Source organism: Boleophthalmus pectinirostris, unplaced genomic scaffold (genome assembly GCF_026225935.1).
Source record: "Boleophthalmus pectinirostris isolate CB_2022bp ecotype Guang Dong unplaced genomic scaffold, ASM2622593v1 HiC_scaffold_3, whole genome shotgun sequence".
In the NCBI taxonomy this organism is placed as follows: domain Eukaryota; kingdom Metazoa; phylum Chordata; class Actinopteri; order Gobiiformes; family Gobiidae; genus Boleophthalmus; species Boleophthalmus pectinirostris.
The window spans coordinates 1585249-1603074 of NW_026571299.1; the positions used below are offsets into that span (position 1 = coordinate 1585249).

Sequence of the window (17826 nt, forward strand, 5' to 3'; positions counted from 1 at the left end):
ACACGTACGACCTGCACACGTACGACCTGAACACATACTCCCTGCACATGTACTACCTGCACACATACGACCTGCACACATAGGACCTGCACACGTACGACCTGCACACCTACGACCTGAACACGTACGACCTGCACACTTACTCCCTGCACACGTACGACCTGCACACATACAACCTGCACACATAGGACCTGAACAAATGTACGACCTGTACACGTATGACCTGCACACGTACCACCTGCACACATAGGACCTGAACATGTACGACCTGCACACATAGGACCTGAACACGTACGACCTGCACACATAGGACCTGAATACGTACGACCTGAACATGTATGACCTGAACACGTATGACCTGCACACGTACAACCTGAACACGTACGACCTGAATACGTACGACCTGCACGTATGACTTGCACACGTACGACCTGCACACGACCTGCACACGTACGAACTGCACATGTACGACCTGAACACGTACGACCTGCACATACACCTACACAAGACCTGCACAAGTACGACCTGCACACATAGGACCTTACGACCTTACGACCTTTGCACACTTATAGTTTATGCAAATTAGTCATGTGGTTTTCAGTTTTGCTTCTGTAAAATGTAAACAAATGTGTCGAAGCTAAATTAAACACATTATTATAATCTCATGGTTGTTTGTATTTTTCCTGGTTTATTAAATATATAATTTTTGCACTTGCAAATTTGTAAGATTATGTCAAGAAACCGGGACACACAGGGACATGAGAATCCCAGTTTCTCCACACGCATGTAAACAACAGATCCTGAATACTGACATAACCGGGATATGGATAATAACCGGGACACTGATGTGCATGTGAACAAACTCACTAAAACAAATTCTCTCGATGTCTCAAGTTTGACGTCCTCACCATCTAGAATCTGAAAAGCTCCAATAACCAGACTCCTCCCTCTGTACCCAGACCCCTCCCCCTGTACCCAGACTCCTCCCTCTGTACCCAGACCCCTCCCCCTGTACCCAGACCCCTCCCTCTGTACACAGACTCCTCCCTCTGTACCCAGACCCCTCCCTCTGTACCCAGACCCCTCCCTCTAGAGTCTGGTCAGGTACAGTTTTGAGTAAAATGTTTCTTGCCCAGTTGCAGATATATTAGTGTTGTAGAAGCAGCATAAGTTTTTCGATGGTCTGAAAAAACCCAAAGTGAAAGGTGAGAGTGACTGAGTGAAAAACGGTCGGCTGATGCTGATGAGCGTGTGACTGTGATGTTATTTGAGAGGGACGAGTTTAGCAGTAAAAAAAAAATCTGCTCACCTGTTGTAGCTCTGCTCAGATTGTGTTAAAACAAAGATCAGATTAAAGTCTGACCTGAATAACGGAGTTCCAGACAAAACATGTCTCCAGTTAGCGTCACCAACCCCCTGCCCATGGAAAGATGAATGCAACATGTTTTTGTTTATCTTTTGTTTTTGTTTAATTTTCCCATAGTTAAATGTCCAAAAACACAATATAAATGTGATGAATTATAATTGTTTACATGATAAATTTAAAATCTCAAACAGTTTTCGACATTTACAAAACTGCACTGCTCAGCCCCATCCCCACCACACACACTTCACAAAGTCATAAAGTTACACAGAGTCCTTCTTTTATGTCACTGTGTTTTCACTTTCAGCCACAGACACTGAACTGTCATTCCACCACAGTCTGAACCCAGGGAACAGAGGCTCAGTGAAGGAGGAGGTGAAGGTGTAGCGATGGATCAGTTTTCCATCAGAGAGGACCTCATAGAAGGACAAAGATCCAGCCTCAGTGTCCAGGAACACACCCACTCTGCCAGAGAGCACAACCTGTTCTGATGAAAGTCCTTGTGGAGAGATGTATTTTCGTTTGTTGTTGTGTTTGATGCTGTATCGTCCATAATTGACCTGTAGACTCCAGGACTGATCATTTTCTCCAAACTTACTCTCCTTTCCTGCTCCTCTCCGTCTGATTCTTCTGTAACCCACTGCTATATCGACCTCCCCTCTCCACTCCACCTCCCAGTAACAGCGCCCCCTCAGGCCAGTGGAGCTCAGGACCTGAGTCAGGTCTGTGAATTTGTCCTCATGATCTGGATACAGCTGCTCCTCTTTCTCCCAGGTGACTCTCTGTTTGTCCTCAGACAGTTTGAGTTTTCTGTGAATTGTGTTTGGATCCAGAGAGAACTCACAGGAGTCTGAAACACAAACAGCTGAGTTAAAACTGCAAATACAACAGGTCAAATTAAAAGGAACTAGAGATGGTTCTATTTGTCTTTGACCTACAATGTGTTATTCATTTATATATGAACATGTTAATTTATATGAACACAGCAACGAGGCCAGTTACATTGCCCAAATTGGCCTTACTACCACAACGGAGCCAGGCCTGAGGTGGGTGTTCGACATCAAGCGCCTGGTGGCCGGGCCTTCTTCCACAGGCTCAGCCCGAAGGAGTGACATGGGGCAGTCCTCATGTGGACCCCACCACCTGAGAAAGGTCTGGGCTGCAGTTAAAGGTGGGGGACTCAGCAACCAGATCATGGAGACTCTGGGGACATGGAATGTCATCTCGCTGGGGGGGAAGAAGCCTGAGCTTGTATAGCTTGTAGATATAGTCACCCTCACCTCCATGCACAGCTTGGGCTTTGGAAACCAAGTCCTGTGTTGCCTGCATGGAGCGGCGGCGAGCTGGTGTGTGCATGCTCATTGCTCCACAGCTCAGCCGCTGTGAGTTGGAGTTCCGGGGTGGTGGTCCCTCTGTATAAGAAGAGGGACCGGAGGGTGTGTTCCAACTACAGGGGAATCACACTCCTCAGCCTTCCTGGTCTATGCCAGGGACGGGAGAGGAGAATCCGGCCGATAGTCGAACCTCGGATTCAGGAGGAGCAATGTGGTTTTCGTCTTGGCCGTGGAACACTGGACCAGCTCTACACTCTCCATCGGTGCTCGAGGGTTCATGGGAGTTTGTCCAACCAGTCCACATGTACTTTGTGGATCTGGAGAAGGCATTCAACCGTGTCCCTCGTGGTGTCCTGTGGGGGGTGCTCTGGGAGTATGGGGTTTGGGGCTCATTGTTGTTCTCGGTGTATGTTGGACTCCCTGTCACTGGTTCTGTTCATTGTTTTTATGGACAGAATTTCTAGGTGCAGTCAGGGGTCGGAGGGGGTCCAGTTTGGGGACCACAGGATCAGCTCTGCTGTTCGCAGATGAAGTTGTCCTGTTGGCTTCATCAGACCAGGACCTGCAGCACTGGGGCGGTTTGAGCCAAGTGTGAAGAGTCTGGGATGAAGATCAGTTCTTTCAAGTCCGAGGTCGTGGTTCTCGACCAGAAAAAGGCGTCTTGTCATCTCCGGGTGGGTGGAGAGTCTCTGCCTCAAGTGGAGGAGTTCAAGTCTGTCAGGGTCTTGTCATTGAGTGAGGGGAGGATGGAGCGTGAGAGTGACAGGTGGACAGGTGCAGTATTGGCAGTGATGTGGTCGCTGTATCGGACCGTTGTGGTGAAGAGGAGCTGAGTCAAACGGCAAAGCTCTTGATTTACCGTCAGTCTCCGTTCCTCCCCTCACCTCTGATCACAAATACAAGCGGCCAAAATGAGCTTCCTCCATAGGGTGTCTGGGTGTCTTAGAAATAGGATGAGGAGCTCAGTCACACAGGAGGAGCTCAGAGTAGAGCTGGGGCTCCTCCATATGGAGTGGAGCAGTTGAGGGGAGGGCATCTGTTCTGATGCCTCCCCGGGGAAAACCCAGGACACACTGGAAGGACTATGTCTCTGGGCTGGCCTGGGAACGCCTTGGGGTCCACCCAGAGGACCTGGAGGAAGTGCCTGGTGTGAAGGAAGTCTGGGAGTCCATGCTTAGACTGATGCCCCCATGACCTGGCCCCAGATAAGAGGAAGAAAATGGATAGATGGACGGGACAAAATAAAAACAGAAAATCATATTTTCTCTGGACTTCCCTTGAGTTTTCTGTTTCTGCTTTGGACTGAGGACTCACATTTTCTGGGACCTGGGACCATCCAACACTCTCCAGCAGGATCCAACCTGAAACACACAAGTCCAGTTTAGACCAGACCAGAGACCAGGATCTGGACCCACCATGGACCAGAGACCTACTGAACCAGGACCCACACCTGACAGACAGCAGGGGGCAGTGTGGTCTCACCTGACAGACAGCAGGGGGCAGTGTGGTCTCACCTGACAGACAGCAGGGGGCAGTGTGGTCTCACCTGACAGACAGCAGGGGGCGCTGGTCCCGTAGAGCGGTCAGGAGCTCTGCTGAGGGTCCTGGATGGTTGTAGCTCAGGTCCAACTCTCTGAGGTGGGAGGGGGCGGAGCTCAGAGCTGAGGCCAGAGCAGCCCCGCCCCTCTCTGAGACCAGACATCCAGACAGCCTAAAGACACAGCATTACACTCATGTGGACACAAGGGGGCAGAGTGCATCATGGGAGCGTCTCACCTGAGCGTCTCCAGGCTGCAGGGGGCGCTCTTCAGTCCAGAACACAGCAGCTCCACTCCTGAGTCCTGGAGGTCGTTGTGACTGAGATCCAGATGTGTGAGACTGGAGGAGCTGAGGACTGAGGCCAGAGGACCACAGCTGTGAGGGGACAGACCACAGCCACAAAGACTGAGGACAGAGAGGGACATTAGAGACTAGAACCTCCACACAAGAGTTTAAATACAGTCTGGACTCACAGGGCTTTGGTGGAGGCTCTGACCACCGGCAGCAGACACAGGAGAGCTGTCTCTGAGGCACAACATTTCCTCAGGTCAAACTCCTCCAGGTCTGAGGACAGTAAGACGAAGGACAGAGCAGACCACTCAGCAGGAGACATGTGATTATCAGCGAGACGTCCTCCGCTCATGTACCACTGTATGTCCTGCATCAGACTGTGGTCGTTGAGTTCGTTCAGACAGTGGAGCAGGTTCATTCTTCTCTCTGCAGTCAGACCCTTTTCATTCAGCTTCTGTTTGATGTACTTTACTGTCTCCTGACATTTACTTCCTGTGTGAGTCAGCAGACCCTGCAGCAGCCTCTGATTGGTCGGCAGAGACAGCCCCAGGAGGAAGCGCAGGAACAGGTCCAGGTGTCCGTTTGGACTCTGTAAGGCCTGGTCCACAGCAGAGCGGTAGAAGGCTTCAGGGTCTGGACTCTCAGAGGAGTGTGGTGTCTCCAGCAGGTTCTCTCCAGAGCTGAAGAAGGTCAGATGGACGTGAAGAGCAGCCAGAAACTCCTGCACACTCAGATGGATGAAGCAGTAGACCCTGTCCTGGTACAGGCCTGGCTCCTCTCTAAAGACCTGTGTGAACACTCCGGAGTACACTGAGGCCGCTGCAGCGTCCAGCCCACACTCGCTCAGGTCACTCTCGTAGAAGATCAGGTTTCCTTTCTGCAGCTGCTCAAAGGCCAGTTTTCCCAGAGACTTCACCATCTCCCTGGTCTCTGGAGTCCAGTGAAGGTCCTCCCCTGATCCCTGGTGATACTTGATGTTCTGGACTTTGGCCTGCACCACCAGGAAGTGGACGTACATCTGTGTGAGAGTCCGGGGCAGCTCTGGTTCCTCTGTTTGTTCCAGAAGCTTCTGTAGAACTGTGGAGAGGATCCAGCAGAAGATCGGCATGTGGCTCATGATGTGGAGGCTGCGGACGCTCTTGATGTGGGAGATGACGGCTGTGGCCTGGTCTCTGAACCTCTTCCTGAAGTACTGCTCCTTCTGCGAGTCGGTGAACCCTCGCACCTCTGTCACTATGGAGACGCACTCAGCAGGGATCTGATTGGCCGCGGCAGGGCGCGTGGTTATCCAGAGGCGAGCGGAGGGAAGCAGGCTCCCCCTGATGAGGTTCACCAGCAGCACGTGCACTGAGGCGGACTCTGTGGGGTCGATCAGGACCCGGGTTCGGCCGAAGTCCAGAGGAAGTCTGCACTCGTCCAGACCGTCAAAGATGAAGAGCACCTGGAGCTGTTGGAAGCTGCAGAGATGTTTGGATGGACTGAAGAAGTGGTGCAGCAGCTTCACCAGGCTGAACTGTGTGTCTCTGAGCACATTGAGCTCTCTGAAAGTGAACGGGAACAGCAGCTGGAGGTCCTGGTGGGCCCGGCCTTCAGCCCAGTCCAGACTGAACTTCTGAGTCAGCACTGTTTTCCCCACGCCGGCCACGCCCTTCGTCAGCACTAATCTGATTGGCTGTGGTGAATGTGGGCGGGGTTTAAAGAGCTCTTCACATGTGATGGTCTCTGGAGCGGCCGGTCTCCTGGACGCCGTCTCCATGTGTCTGACCTCATGTTCCTGGTTGACCTCTGAGGCTCCGCCCTCTGTGATGTAGAGCTCTGTGTAGATCTGGGTCAGGGGGGCGGAGTCTCCTGCTTTAGCCACGCCCTCAAACACACGACTGAATCTCTGCTGCAGATGCCTCTTCAGTTTCTCACAGTGAACTCCAACTTCAGTCCCTGAGGAAGACAACAGAGGCCCTCAGTGAACTCACAATCTCCAAATGATACAATACATAAAACTCCCCCGCAGCACTGAATTAAACAAACACCTGCAGAACCTTTTGTGGATGGAACGAAGGCCCCTGCAACTGAAGTCAATGTGGGGATGAATTTGAGACTGACAGTCGTCTTAGTCAATCATATTTCATTGAGTCATGGACGGGATCATATTACGACATCTTCCAGGCCTTTGCGAATACCCTGTGATAGCTAAATAGATAAATATAAGTGAGCGATAAATGCTCTCTGCTCGCTCTGTCCCACCCTAACTCTCCACTGGTGGCATGTTACTGCTACTGGCTAATGAATGGAGAACAGAGCTGTGTGCTACAGGAGTTACATCCAGTTCAACTTTAAGTCAAAGCACGTCCGAGGAACAGTTTTTCTCCTCAGTGGGACTCTTCTGCCAAACAGATAATAGTGTATAATCTGTAGGACACGGGCAGAGGTCAGTCTGTTCGTCCAGCACAGAGGAGTGGAGATGAGTTGAGGATCTTCTATGGCCCTGTCCAGCTCTCCTAGACTAACAACTTGTCTCCTGAAATCTCCTCCATGTTCTGGAGATTGTGCTGGAGACACATTAAATCTCCTTGCGATGGCGTGTCCAGATGTGTCATTCTGGAGAAGTTGGACAATCTGTGGCGCTTCTGTAGGGTTAAAGAACGGCCTCATACTCTCAGTGGTGATAATCACTGTAGCCAAAGCAGCACTAGTGGAAAACCAGCCAAAAAAGAAAAACAAAAAAACAAGAGGAGAAACTTGAAATGAGCTCCACATACAAATCCAGTCCTGTTTTAGGGGTCGTCTCACTGGTGCTGCTCTAGTGCAGAAAAGAGGAGCATCCTTTTGTTCCTCAGACACTGCCCTGTCCACATTTGTATAGAAATACAACATATGTTTTTTTCACACTGAGGTCTGATGTGTTTTCAGTGTGTTTTATAATTTCTGTGAGCAGTATCTTCATTTAGGGACAAAACAGTGAAATAAAGCAACATTTATGGAGAAAGGGGTGAAGATTTTTCAATAGAAATCAACTGCAACCAGAGCTTGAAGAAACCACTTCACGCTCTTGTTCACTTCCTGTTTGGAACATGGCGACTGCCAGACTAACTATGTCCATTTATATACAGAGTCTGTGGTTGTTCTTACTGTTCTCCAGACGCTGGGCCAGATGCTCCTGGTCCATCCTCTTCAGGAAGTCCAGGGTGATGTTCAGAACCTCTGTGCTCAGCTCCTCACCCTCAGAGCATTCTGGGTAATCTGAGGCCAGGAGCCTGTGGAGCCTCTGCAGCTGCTGTTGGACATAAACCAGGACCTGCTCCTCCAGAACCTGAAACACACAGTTTGGACTGAAGTAAGGAAAGTAAAGATGAGTGGAGCTGGTAACAATTCTGGGTTGAAAAATAAACTTCATGAGATTATGAACTGGCCCAGAACTTCTCCTAATAATTGAACCTTTATGCAAAGCTGCTGTGGAGGTTTGTGTTGGACAAACTGCAGTAAAATAAAACATTTATACAAATTTAGTTATACATTATTTGTTTTGAAATAAATTTTATTTTTAGGGCTGGGCAAAAAATAAAATAAATAGCAGCAGCAGGGCACTAGTCTATAAAGTCCATGTTTATTCTTCCTCTGGAGAATCTTACTCAACAAAAGAAGCAGTTTAGGTTCAGTTTGTCAGTTCCTAGAATTTGACTTAATGAATTGAATTAAAACATAAACTTCATGTGATCAGCAGCAGGAAAATAAATCTCAACTGAAAAAAATCTAATGAAAAACTGAAATGTATTTCCACTGCCAGAGCTTTAATGTTTCCTGTTTGATATAAAAATGAGAATCTGTCAAAAACAGTAAAAAACAGAACACACAACCAGAAAACACTTTCAGTGCAGTTTGTCAACTCCTAGAACTTACTTCTTTTATGGCACCGACTTCTCCTGGAGGAAAAGTGAGACCAGGGGAGGGGTGTGTGGTTGTGATGAAGAGTGATGGACAGCACGGTGGAGCCTCTGAAAGCTCCTGGTGCCCTACGCGCTGTGCGTGATGTGCATGTGCTCCACGTGTTTCATTGAATCATTTGCATCACCAGAGTGTTTTGCGTTTAGGTGACATTTCAGACTCGTGAAACTCCAGTGATGAGACAGTTCAGTGTTGCAGTTTTACAAATGACTTTGTCGACGCCGTCTGAAGAAATTTTAAATGAAAATGACCATGTAAAGGTTCCTCACCCTTCTCCATGTTTGTTCATCCCACTTTCTTTCTCTCTGTTTTCTGTGAGCGCCGCAGAAGTAAGCAATTCTAGACTCACTCACGATGGACTTTTTCAAAATAAAAGCCAGTCAGCAATGGACATTTACAATAAAAAATAAAAAAATATATATATACACACATATATATATATATATATATATTATATATATATATATATATATATATAATATATGTGTGTGTGTGTGTTGTGTATTATATATATATATATTATATATAATTATATATAATAAAAACTGTATTAACTGCGTTAATATAATTGTCTATAATTAATTAATTAAATAACGCAAAATTAATGCTTTAACGTGATTGGCCCTAGTTATTTTCAGTCTGAGATGGGTGAGGCTGAGGGAACCAAACCAGGCTGTGATATTGAAGGACGGATTTTTATGCATTTGTATAAAACAGTAAAAGTTGATGGTGGTCCTGTAGTTTGTGAAATTTATGGAGAAAGAAGAGGCGTGTTCTGTATTGAGTTGAAAAGTGAGTTTTTGATCAGTTATGTGTACTGGATTGTTGCATTTATTGATAAAGTTTTTTAGGTTAAACAGGAAAAGCACTTTTTCAATGTAATTTAGTCCAAATGAACTTAAATAGAACAGAAATGTGTCTTTCACTTTATGCTCTGGATCAGTGAATCCTCAGCTCCTACAAAAGAGCATTTGAGACGTGGCTCCTTAACCTTGCTCTGTCGTGTCCATGTACAACTCTCTGTGTTCACATAATTGTTGGTGTGGATCACAAATCGTGTATTTTCAGATAAAAACCTCCCGTACACCGTGTGGACCCTGGTCTCTACTGACAGGATTTCAGGACAGAGACAGACACGTGAAAGTCGGTGTGTTGGACAGGACAGATGCTGGGACACTCACCTCTTCTGTAGATTAAGATGGACAGGGCCAAAGTGTGACAGGTGAAGTGTCTTTTTATCACACAGCGGCTGCTTTCAAAACAGAGTAATTATTTGATGTTTTTACCTGAACTATCAAGTGTAGACTCGTGCACTTCTACTTTACATCAGTTTCAATGCATCGTTGTTGCTGAAACTCTCTATCCTCTGCAGATTATTCACAAAGTTCATCCACAAAGTTTTTGCTCTCGTCGTCGTGATATATCAAGCAGCTCTCGCCAGCTAAAGTCTTCTAAAACTCTGCTCAGCGTCCATAAAGTGTTGATAAGAGAAGCTGATCTCACTGTGTCTTTTTACTTTTTACTGTGTTGAATACATGATCTGAGTGAGTCACTACATGCGCAGAGAACTCCTAGTGCACTAAACAACAGGCTCAGAGCACAACAGCACCCAACAACCTCACTGTGAGCATCACTACTTCCTGTTTGATCTCCAATGAGGTTTTTGCTGAGTCATGCTAAAAAGAATAAATATTTAAAGATAAGACAGTGAACAGGGTGTGAGGGTTCTCCCTGCTCCTCCTACCCCTCCTTTCCCTGCTCTCTCTCTCTGTATCTACTTACCTTGTTTGGCATTTCCTGGGCGGGGCCCAATCACTCACCTGCTGAGCTCCACTCCTGTTCTTCATCAAGTAATTATCTCCTACAATAAAAGACCTGCTGACCTGCTCTGCAGTGCCAGATCGTTCCGTCATCCCAGTGGTGAACTACTCAGGCTTTTTATGATTTTTGAGAATTCCAGAGACTTTTTGATGCTTACCCGTTTCTTTTGTCCTACCCCCAACACTTCATTTGGAGCCAGCCTCACCCCGTTACCACCAGTTTCTGTAAGCCTCCGGTCAGCCTCCATCTCCACAGACCTCCCATCTGCAGCCAACCTGGACCCGTCCTGCCTCCCCTGGAATCTATCCCCCCGCCAAGACTATTTTTTGTGAATAAAATACTTTTTTTCCTTCTGCATATTTGGGTCCGACCAGTGATTCCTTAACACAGGGAGCTGTGGGAGGATGTCAACTCACAACCTAAAGCTGATCAAAGAACCAAATAGGTGCAAATGGGTTCGTGACGACTTTGACTTAAGGTGCTTTCACAATGCTATTTCGATTATTGGGTCCACAACAACCAATAAAATAATTCTTCTGTAGCATCTGGGCTTCAGTGTGATCCTTTAACATCTACAAACCAAACAAAACTGGTCCAGTTGACGTGTATCCAAGGCTCCTGTGCACAGTGGGTTTGACTGCACTTGGCTCGGGGACACTGAGACTCTCCCACAAGAGAGGCCGAGATGCATCGCCTGGTGGTCTTCCCATGGAGCCCCTCCATGGGGTACAGACAGTGTGGGCTGGTCCCTACCCCCCCAAGAGGAGGCCAACCTCCAGCAGACACGGTTTCTCAAACCCTGTCTAAGAGCCTCCCTGGGAGACTCTGAGCTCCCTGGACTCAAATTTGACTTAACTGCGCACACAGGGCGACTGGTTGATCTGCCAGTAGCAGATGTTTGTCTCAAAGATGAACCCGTGCAGGTCTAAGTCCACACGGCCGGTTCAGGGACACTGCAAATGGTTTTAAATCAGTTCTGGTTCCTTTGATCGCTCCACTGTTACTTGGACCACATTTGGCTACAGTTAGAGGTTTGCCCCTCATCATCTTCACTCACCACAAACAGGAAATGGAATAATGAGTATCCCCTCCCATGATGCATTTGGAATAGTTGGTTTGGACCGGGGTTGAAGTTCTCACCAGAGGGATCAGAGATGATCAAAATATGAAAATGTGCCAGTCTTAATTTTTCTGTACTTACAGTAAATACTCTATCCAGATGGTGGCGCTCTCCTCTGGTTTCCTCTACAGCCAGATTCTCTCTGTGGATCAGTATAGAGTTTAAGGACCTCTGTAATCTATGACGCCCGCCATTATGTTATAATTTGCACATTATAAATTGCAATATTCATTTAAAATGTCTTAATAAAAGAAAGTACACGATGCTGCCAAATTCTACATGTATCAACAATTAAGAAATAAAATTGGAGGAGGAAGTAAGTGGAGAGCAGTGGGCGTGTGTCGGTGAAAATGGGAGTTGGTCACCAAAATGGCGTCTTGAATAGAAGCAACTAAAGATTGTTCAAACATGAATCACTCCAAATACAACTTAAAAGGAGTAAACGAGAAGGAAACAACTATAACACGGTTAAAAGCTCTAAAAGGTTAAATATGCAGAATAAATGTGTTTTAAAGCACAGTCCAGGTGCTGAGAGACACTTACAGGTCTTTGGAGCGATCACTCTGCAGAGACTCACAGCTCAGAGCAGAACTCCTGTCAAACAAACATCATGTGACAAATGCATTTATGTACAGAATCCTGTTTGTTTATTGATTTTAGCATTTTATGAACACAACAAACCCTTTAAAATCTGGACCTCGGTCTTTGGACCAGTCGCTCTTCATAGAAACTGGACCAAGTTCAGGCCCAGATCCGGGTCGGTTCTTCTTGGTCCTGCACAAAACAAAAACAAGTAAATGTAGATAAGAAAATAGAAGGAACCAGAAGAGCCTCTACACAAGGATGTGTCAGGACTGATAGAACAACTCTGGCCCACAGTCTGTGGTCCAACTCCTCATGAAGACTCAGCTCCTTTGACTTATTCTCATTTTAGCTCAAGTTTATTCTTGTACATGGACACATGTTGGATACTGTTTAGTTTTCAAAAAGTTTGCAAACATCGTCACAAGACTCTTCTGAAGAAGAAGCAGCAGAAACATGAAGCTCCAAACACACAGACTTAATGGAGACTGACTCCAGAGTGGATTTCTCTCTGTTCACTGTGACCTGAGGCTTGTGGGCGGTGGAGGAGTGAGGATTCTGCAGAACACACTGTATAAATGTTCAGTTATTCAGAATATTTGTCATGCAGGGGCTGTGGGGTCATAGTCTTACAAAGACGTGGATGTGCTGTAAAGACTAAACTGTTCTGAGATCTTTACACTCTGGGACCTGGTTTCTGAAAGTGTCCTTCACCGAGCCCTGAAACTCTCCCTGTGGATGAGACGAGCTTCACATGAAATATTTTTGTGGATACGACTGAGCTCTGCTCTGTGTGACAGGAGCTCAGCGTCAGACAGGCTCCACTTTCATATTAACTGAACTTTGATTCTATTAGAGGCACAATATTATATTTCCTATAAAAATGTCAATAAATATTAAATAAACTCAACAAACCCTTTAAAATCAGGACCTTGGTCTTTGGACATGTCACTCTTCACAGAAACTGGACCAGGTTTAGGCCCAGATCCGGGTGGGTCCATCTTGGTTCTGCACAAAACAATGACATGAGTTTTATGGTAAACAAAGACACATTTAAAATACAGTGAACAATATTCAGAGAAACAAACAGCCTCGACACAAGAGGAAGTATCAGCTTCACCTTCTTCTAAATCCACTATGTAATGGTCATTAGGATCACTATATGTAAATGTCAATACTGAGCAGACTTCAGTCTCTCCAGGAAATCGTGATGTTGAGATCACAACTATTAATGCAAAATCAACCAGATTCCTTAAAATAATGCTCGTCTACAACTTTGTTTAATCCTCTATCATCTAAATATCTTTTTTGGAACTGATCAGCCCTGTTGGCTGTTTTTGATCAGTTTCATCAGTTATTTGTCTATGTGTGCACAGGTCAGGACACAGAAATATTTAGGACATGTTTATGCAAATGCAGGGAGAGGTGAGCTCTTGTACTCAGCTCCGGATCAGCCAGTTATTACTCCAGACACTGCTCAGTAAACACTTTGATTTGTCTTCAGTTTTTTGGGTCACATGTTTTGTAACAACCACTTTCTGAATGTGGCATAGCGAGTGGTTCTGTACTTTATGGACTGGGCTCATCAGTCTGTCCCAATGTCACACTGTCAACAACGTCCCCTGAAGAAAGCATCAGGGACCCAGAGATATGCTTGAATTAGGACCCACAGGTTCATTGGACTGAGTTGGACAAGAGACAAACTAAGAAAATTTAGGTTATATTTATTATATAAAGCAGCATAATTTAAACCTTTCATATATTCAAGACCTCAAGCACAAGCGTACGGTCTGTGCTTGTGTACTGGGTTAGTAGTCTATATAATTGATGTCCACTGGACCCTGTCCACCTGGTCTCAGGGCAGGCTCTCGATCAGAGTTCTTTTACATTTTACAGGAGACACAGTGAGTGTGTTCACATGCACATCAGTATCCCGGTTATTATCCATATCCTGGTTATGTCAGTACTTGGGTTTCTATGTTTACATGCGCACTGAGAAACCAGGACACTCATATCCCTGTAACATGATCAAATGTAGCATCTCGGGTTCTTGAGATAATCTTACAAATGTGCAAGCACAAAAATTAACTTAAATCAATTTAATAAACCAGGAAAAATACAAACCGTGAGCTCCTTTACCAGAGGAAGCTCAGGAGGTTTAACCTGCAGTGAGGAGCTGTGAGAAATCCCACAATCCACTGCACTGATCAAACAACAACAAACAACAGATTCTTCATTAAAATCTTCTGCATAAATAAACTCAGCTTTACAACATAAAAACCAGAACCACTGTAGAGCCACATCAGCCCGTTTGATCAGATCATTCAGCTCTGATCACATTTGTTTACGTTTTACAGAAACGAATTTTAAACTGCATGGCTAATTAGCATAAACTGTTAGCGGTGATAAAAACAGCTGCTCCTTGTGCCGCTGATGCGATTCAGCTTCATTTGGACTAAATAACACGACTCAGTGGATTATGTGTGTTCTTTTAGTGACAGAAGAGGTGCTGATGATGGTGAGTCTGTTCTGTGTGTTGTACAGGAGATAGTTCATGTTTTAGTTTTTCAGTGTCACACGAGTGCAGATTGTACATGTGCAGGTTTAGTGCAGCTCTTAATTTTTCAGTAATTTCACTCGTTGGTAACTTTATTTATGTTTGTCACTTTATTTATGTCCCCTCCTTGAACCGTCACCTTATCATGGTGGAGGGGTTTGAGCCCAAATGATCCTGGGTGTTCTGTTGTCGGGGGCTTCATGCCCCTGGTAGGGTCACCCAAGGCAAACAGGTCCGGGGGGACGGGTCAGACGAAGAACGGTTCAGAAGCCCCACATGATGAGTCACACACAAAGGCCAGTTACGTCGCCCGGATTGGCGTCACCGGGGCCTCACCCTGGAGCCAGGCCTGGGGTGGGTGCTCGTCAGCGAGCGCCTGGTGGCCGGGCCTTCCCCCACGGGGCTCGGCCGGGCTCAGCCCGAAGGAGCGACGTGGGGCCGTCCTCACGTGGGTCCACCACCCGCGGGAGGAGCCATATGGGGCCGGTGCAGAGAGATCTGGGCGGCAGTCGATGGCGGGGGCCTCGACGACCAGATCTCCGGACATGGAGACTGTGGCTCTGGGGACATGGAATGTCACCTCGCTGGGGGGGAAGGAGCCTGAGCTGGTGCGGGAGGTTGAGCGTTACCGACTAGATATAGTCGGCCTCACCTCCACGCACAGTTTGGGCTCTGGAACCCAACTCCTTGAGAGGGGCTGGACTCTCCATTTCTCTGGCGTTCACCCCGGTGAACGAGAGGGTCGCGTCCCTGCGCCTTCTGGTCGGGGACAGGTCTCTCACTGTGGTGTCGGCCTACGGGCCGAACAGCAGTGTAGAGTACTCGAGTACCCGGCCTTCTTGGAGTCCTTGGGAGGGGTACTAGACAGTGCACCGACCGGCCACTCCGTTGTTCTACTGGGGGACTTCAACGTCCACGTGGGCAACGACAGTGACACTTGGAGAGGGGTGATTGGGAGGAACGGCCTCCCTGATCTGAACCTGAGTGGTGTTTTGTTATTGGACTTCTGTGCTAGTCACGGTTTGTCCATAACGAACACCATGTTCGAGCACAAGGGTGTCCATCAGTGCACGTGGCACCAGGACACCCTCGGCCGGAGGTCGATGATCGACTTTGTCGTCGTGTCATCTGATCTCCGGCCGCGTGTCTTGGACACTCGGGTGAAGAGAGGGGCTGAGCTGTCAACTGATCACCACCTGGTTGTGAGTTGGGTTCGCTGGCGGAGGAGGAAGCCGGAAAGACCCGGCAGACCCAAGCGTGTAGTGAGGGTCTGTTGGGAACGTCTGGCGGAGCCCTCTGTCAGAGGGACCTTCAACTCGCACCTCTGGGAGGACTTCTCCCAGATTCCGGGGGAGGCTGGAGATATGGAGTCCGAGTGGGCTTCATTCTCGGCCTCTATTGTCAATACGGCCGCTCGTAGCTGTGGGCGTAAGGTCTGTGGTGCCTGTCCCGGCGGCAATCGCCGAACCCGGTGGTGGACACCGGAAGTAAGGGATGCCGTCAAGCTGAAGAAGGAGTCCTATCGGGCCTTGCTGGCTCGGGGGACTCCTGAAGCAGCTCACGGGTACCGGCGGGCCAAGCGTGTTGCAGCTTGTGCGGTCGCGGAGGCAAAAACTCGGAGCTGGGAGGAGTTCCAGGAGGCCATGGAGAAGGACTATCGGACGGCCTCAAAGAGATTCTGGCAAACCGTCCGGCGCCTCAGGAGGGGGAAGCAGTTCTTCACCAACACTGTTTACAGTGCGGGGGGAGAGCTGCTGACCTCGACTGGGGATGTTGTCCGGCGGTGGAAGGAATACTTTGAGGATCTCCTCAATCCCACCGTCACGTCTTCCGAGGAGGAAGCAGAGACTGGGGACTCGGAGGTGGACTCATCCATCACCCTGGCTGAAGTGACTGAGGTGGTTGGAAAGCTCCTTGGTGGCAAGGCTCCGGGGTTGGATGAGATCCGTCCTGACTATTGTAAGTCTCTGGATGTTGTGGGTCTTGGCTGACACGCCTCTTCAACATCACGTGGCGGTCGGGGACAGTACCTGTGGACTGGCAAACCGGGGTGGTGGTCCCTCTGTATAAGAAGGGGGACCGGAGGGTGTGTTCCAACTATAGGGGGATCACACTTCTCAGCCTTCCCGGTAAGGTCTATGCCAGGGGACTGGAGAGGAGAATCCGGCCGATAATCGAACCTCGGGTTCAGGAGGAGCAGTGTGGTTTTCGTCCTGGCCGTGGAACACTGGACCAGCTCTACACTCTCCATCGGTGCTCGAGGTTCATGGGAGTTTGCCCAACCAGTCCACATGTGCTTTGTGGATTTGGAGAAGGCATTCGACCGTGTCCCTCGTGGCGTCCTGTGGGGGGTGCTCTGGGAGTATGGGGTTCGGGGCCCTTTGCTAAGGGCTGTCCGGTCCCTGTATGACCGGAGCAGGAGCTGTGTTCATTGCCGGCAGTAAGTCAGACCTGTTCCTGGTGCATGTTGGACTCCGCCAGGGCCGCCCCTGTCACCGGTTCTGTTCATTGTGTTTATGGACAGAATTTCTAGGCACAGTCAGGGGTCGGAGGGGGTCCGGTTTGGGGACCACAGGATTTCATCTCTGCTGTTTGCAGATGATGTTGTCCTGTTGGCTTCATTGAATCAGAACCTGCAATGTGCACTGGGGCGGTTTGCAGCCGAGTGTGAAGCGGCTGGGATGAAGATCAGCTCCTCTAAGTCTGAGGCCATGGTTCTCGACCAGAAAAAGGCGTCTTGTCGTCTCCGGGTGGGTGGGGAGTCCCTGCCTCAAGTGGAGGAGTTCAAGTATCTCGGGGTCTTGTTCACGAGTGAGGGGAGGACGAAACGTGAGATTGACAGGTGGATCGGTGCAGCTTCGGCAGTGATGCGGTCGCTGTATCGGACCGTTGTGGTGAAGAGGAGCTGAGTCGAAAGGCGAAGCTCTCGATTTACCGGTCAGTCTTCGTTCCTACTCTCACCTCTGGTCATGAGCTCTGGGTAATGACCGAAAAGACGAGATCACGGATACAAGCGCTCGAAATGAGTTTCCTCCGCACGGTGTCTGGGCGCTCCCTTAGAGATAGGGTGAGGAGCTCAGTCACATGGGAGGAGCTCGGAGTAGAGCCGCTGCTCCTCCACGTTGAGAGGAGCCAGTTGAGGCTCGGGCATCTGTTCCGGATGCCTCCTGGGCGCCTCCCTCGGGAGGTGTTCTGGGCATGTCCCACCGGGAGGAGGCCCCGGGGAAGACCCAGGACACGCTGGAGGGACTATGTCTCTGGACTGGCCTGGGAACACCTC

The 17826-nt window shown here is 48.4% G+C and overlaps 2 protein-coding genes across 2 annotated transcripts in view; both read right to left on the bottom strand.

Annotated features, from left to right (window-relative positions):
- The window catches only part of LOC110156377 (NLR family CARD domain-containing protein 3-like), a 234805-nt gene that overhangs the window by 25632 nt on the left and 191347 nt on the right, over nt 1-17826 (bottom strand). The gene's annotated exons all lie outside the window — the stretch shown is intronic.
- Nucleotides 1595-4703, bottom strand: LOC110174569 (stonustoxin subunit alpha-like). Its single transcript, XM_055160998.1, has 4 exons — nt 4474-4703; nt 4244-4408; nt 4012-4058; nt 1595-2213 (listed from the first exon to the last, which is right to left on the bottom strand). The coding sequence occupies exons 1-4, from the start codon at nt 4659-4661 to the stop codon at nt 1645-1647; spliced, it is 969 nt and encodes a 322-aa protein (XP_055016973.1). The 5' UTR covers nt 4662-4703; the 3' UTR covers nt 1595-1644.

Coding starts and splice junctions, on each gene's coding strand:
- LOC110174569 (XM_055160998.1), bottom strand. CDS start 4,661: ATGTCCCTCTCTGTCCTCAGTCTTTGTGGCTGTGGTCTGTCCCCTCAC. Junction 4,409..4,473: donor TGCAGCCTGGAGACGCTCAG/GTGAGACGCTCC, acceptor CTGTGTCTTTAG/GCTGTCTGGATGTCTGGTCT. Junction 2,214..4,011: donor GGTCCCAGGTCCCAGAAAAT/GTGAGTCCTCAG, acceptor TTTGTGTTTCAG/ACTCCTGTGAGTTCTCTCTG.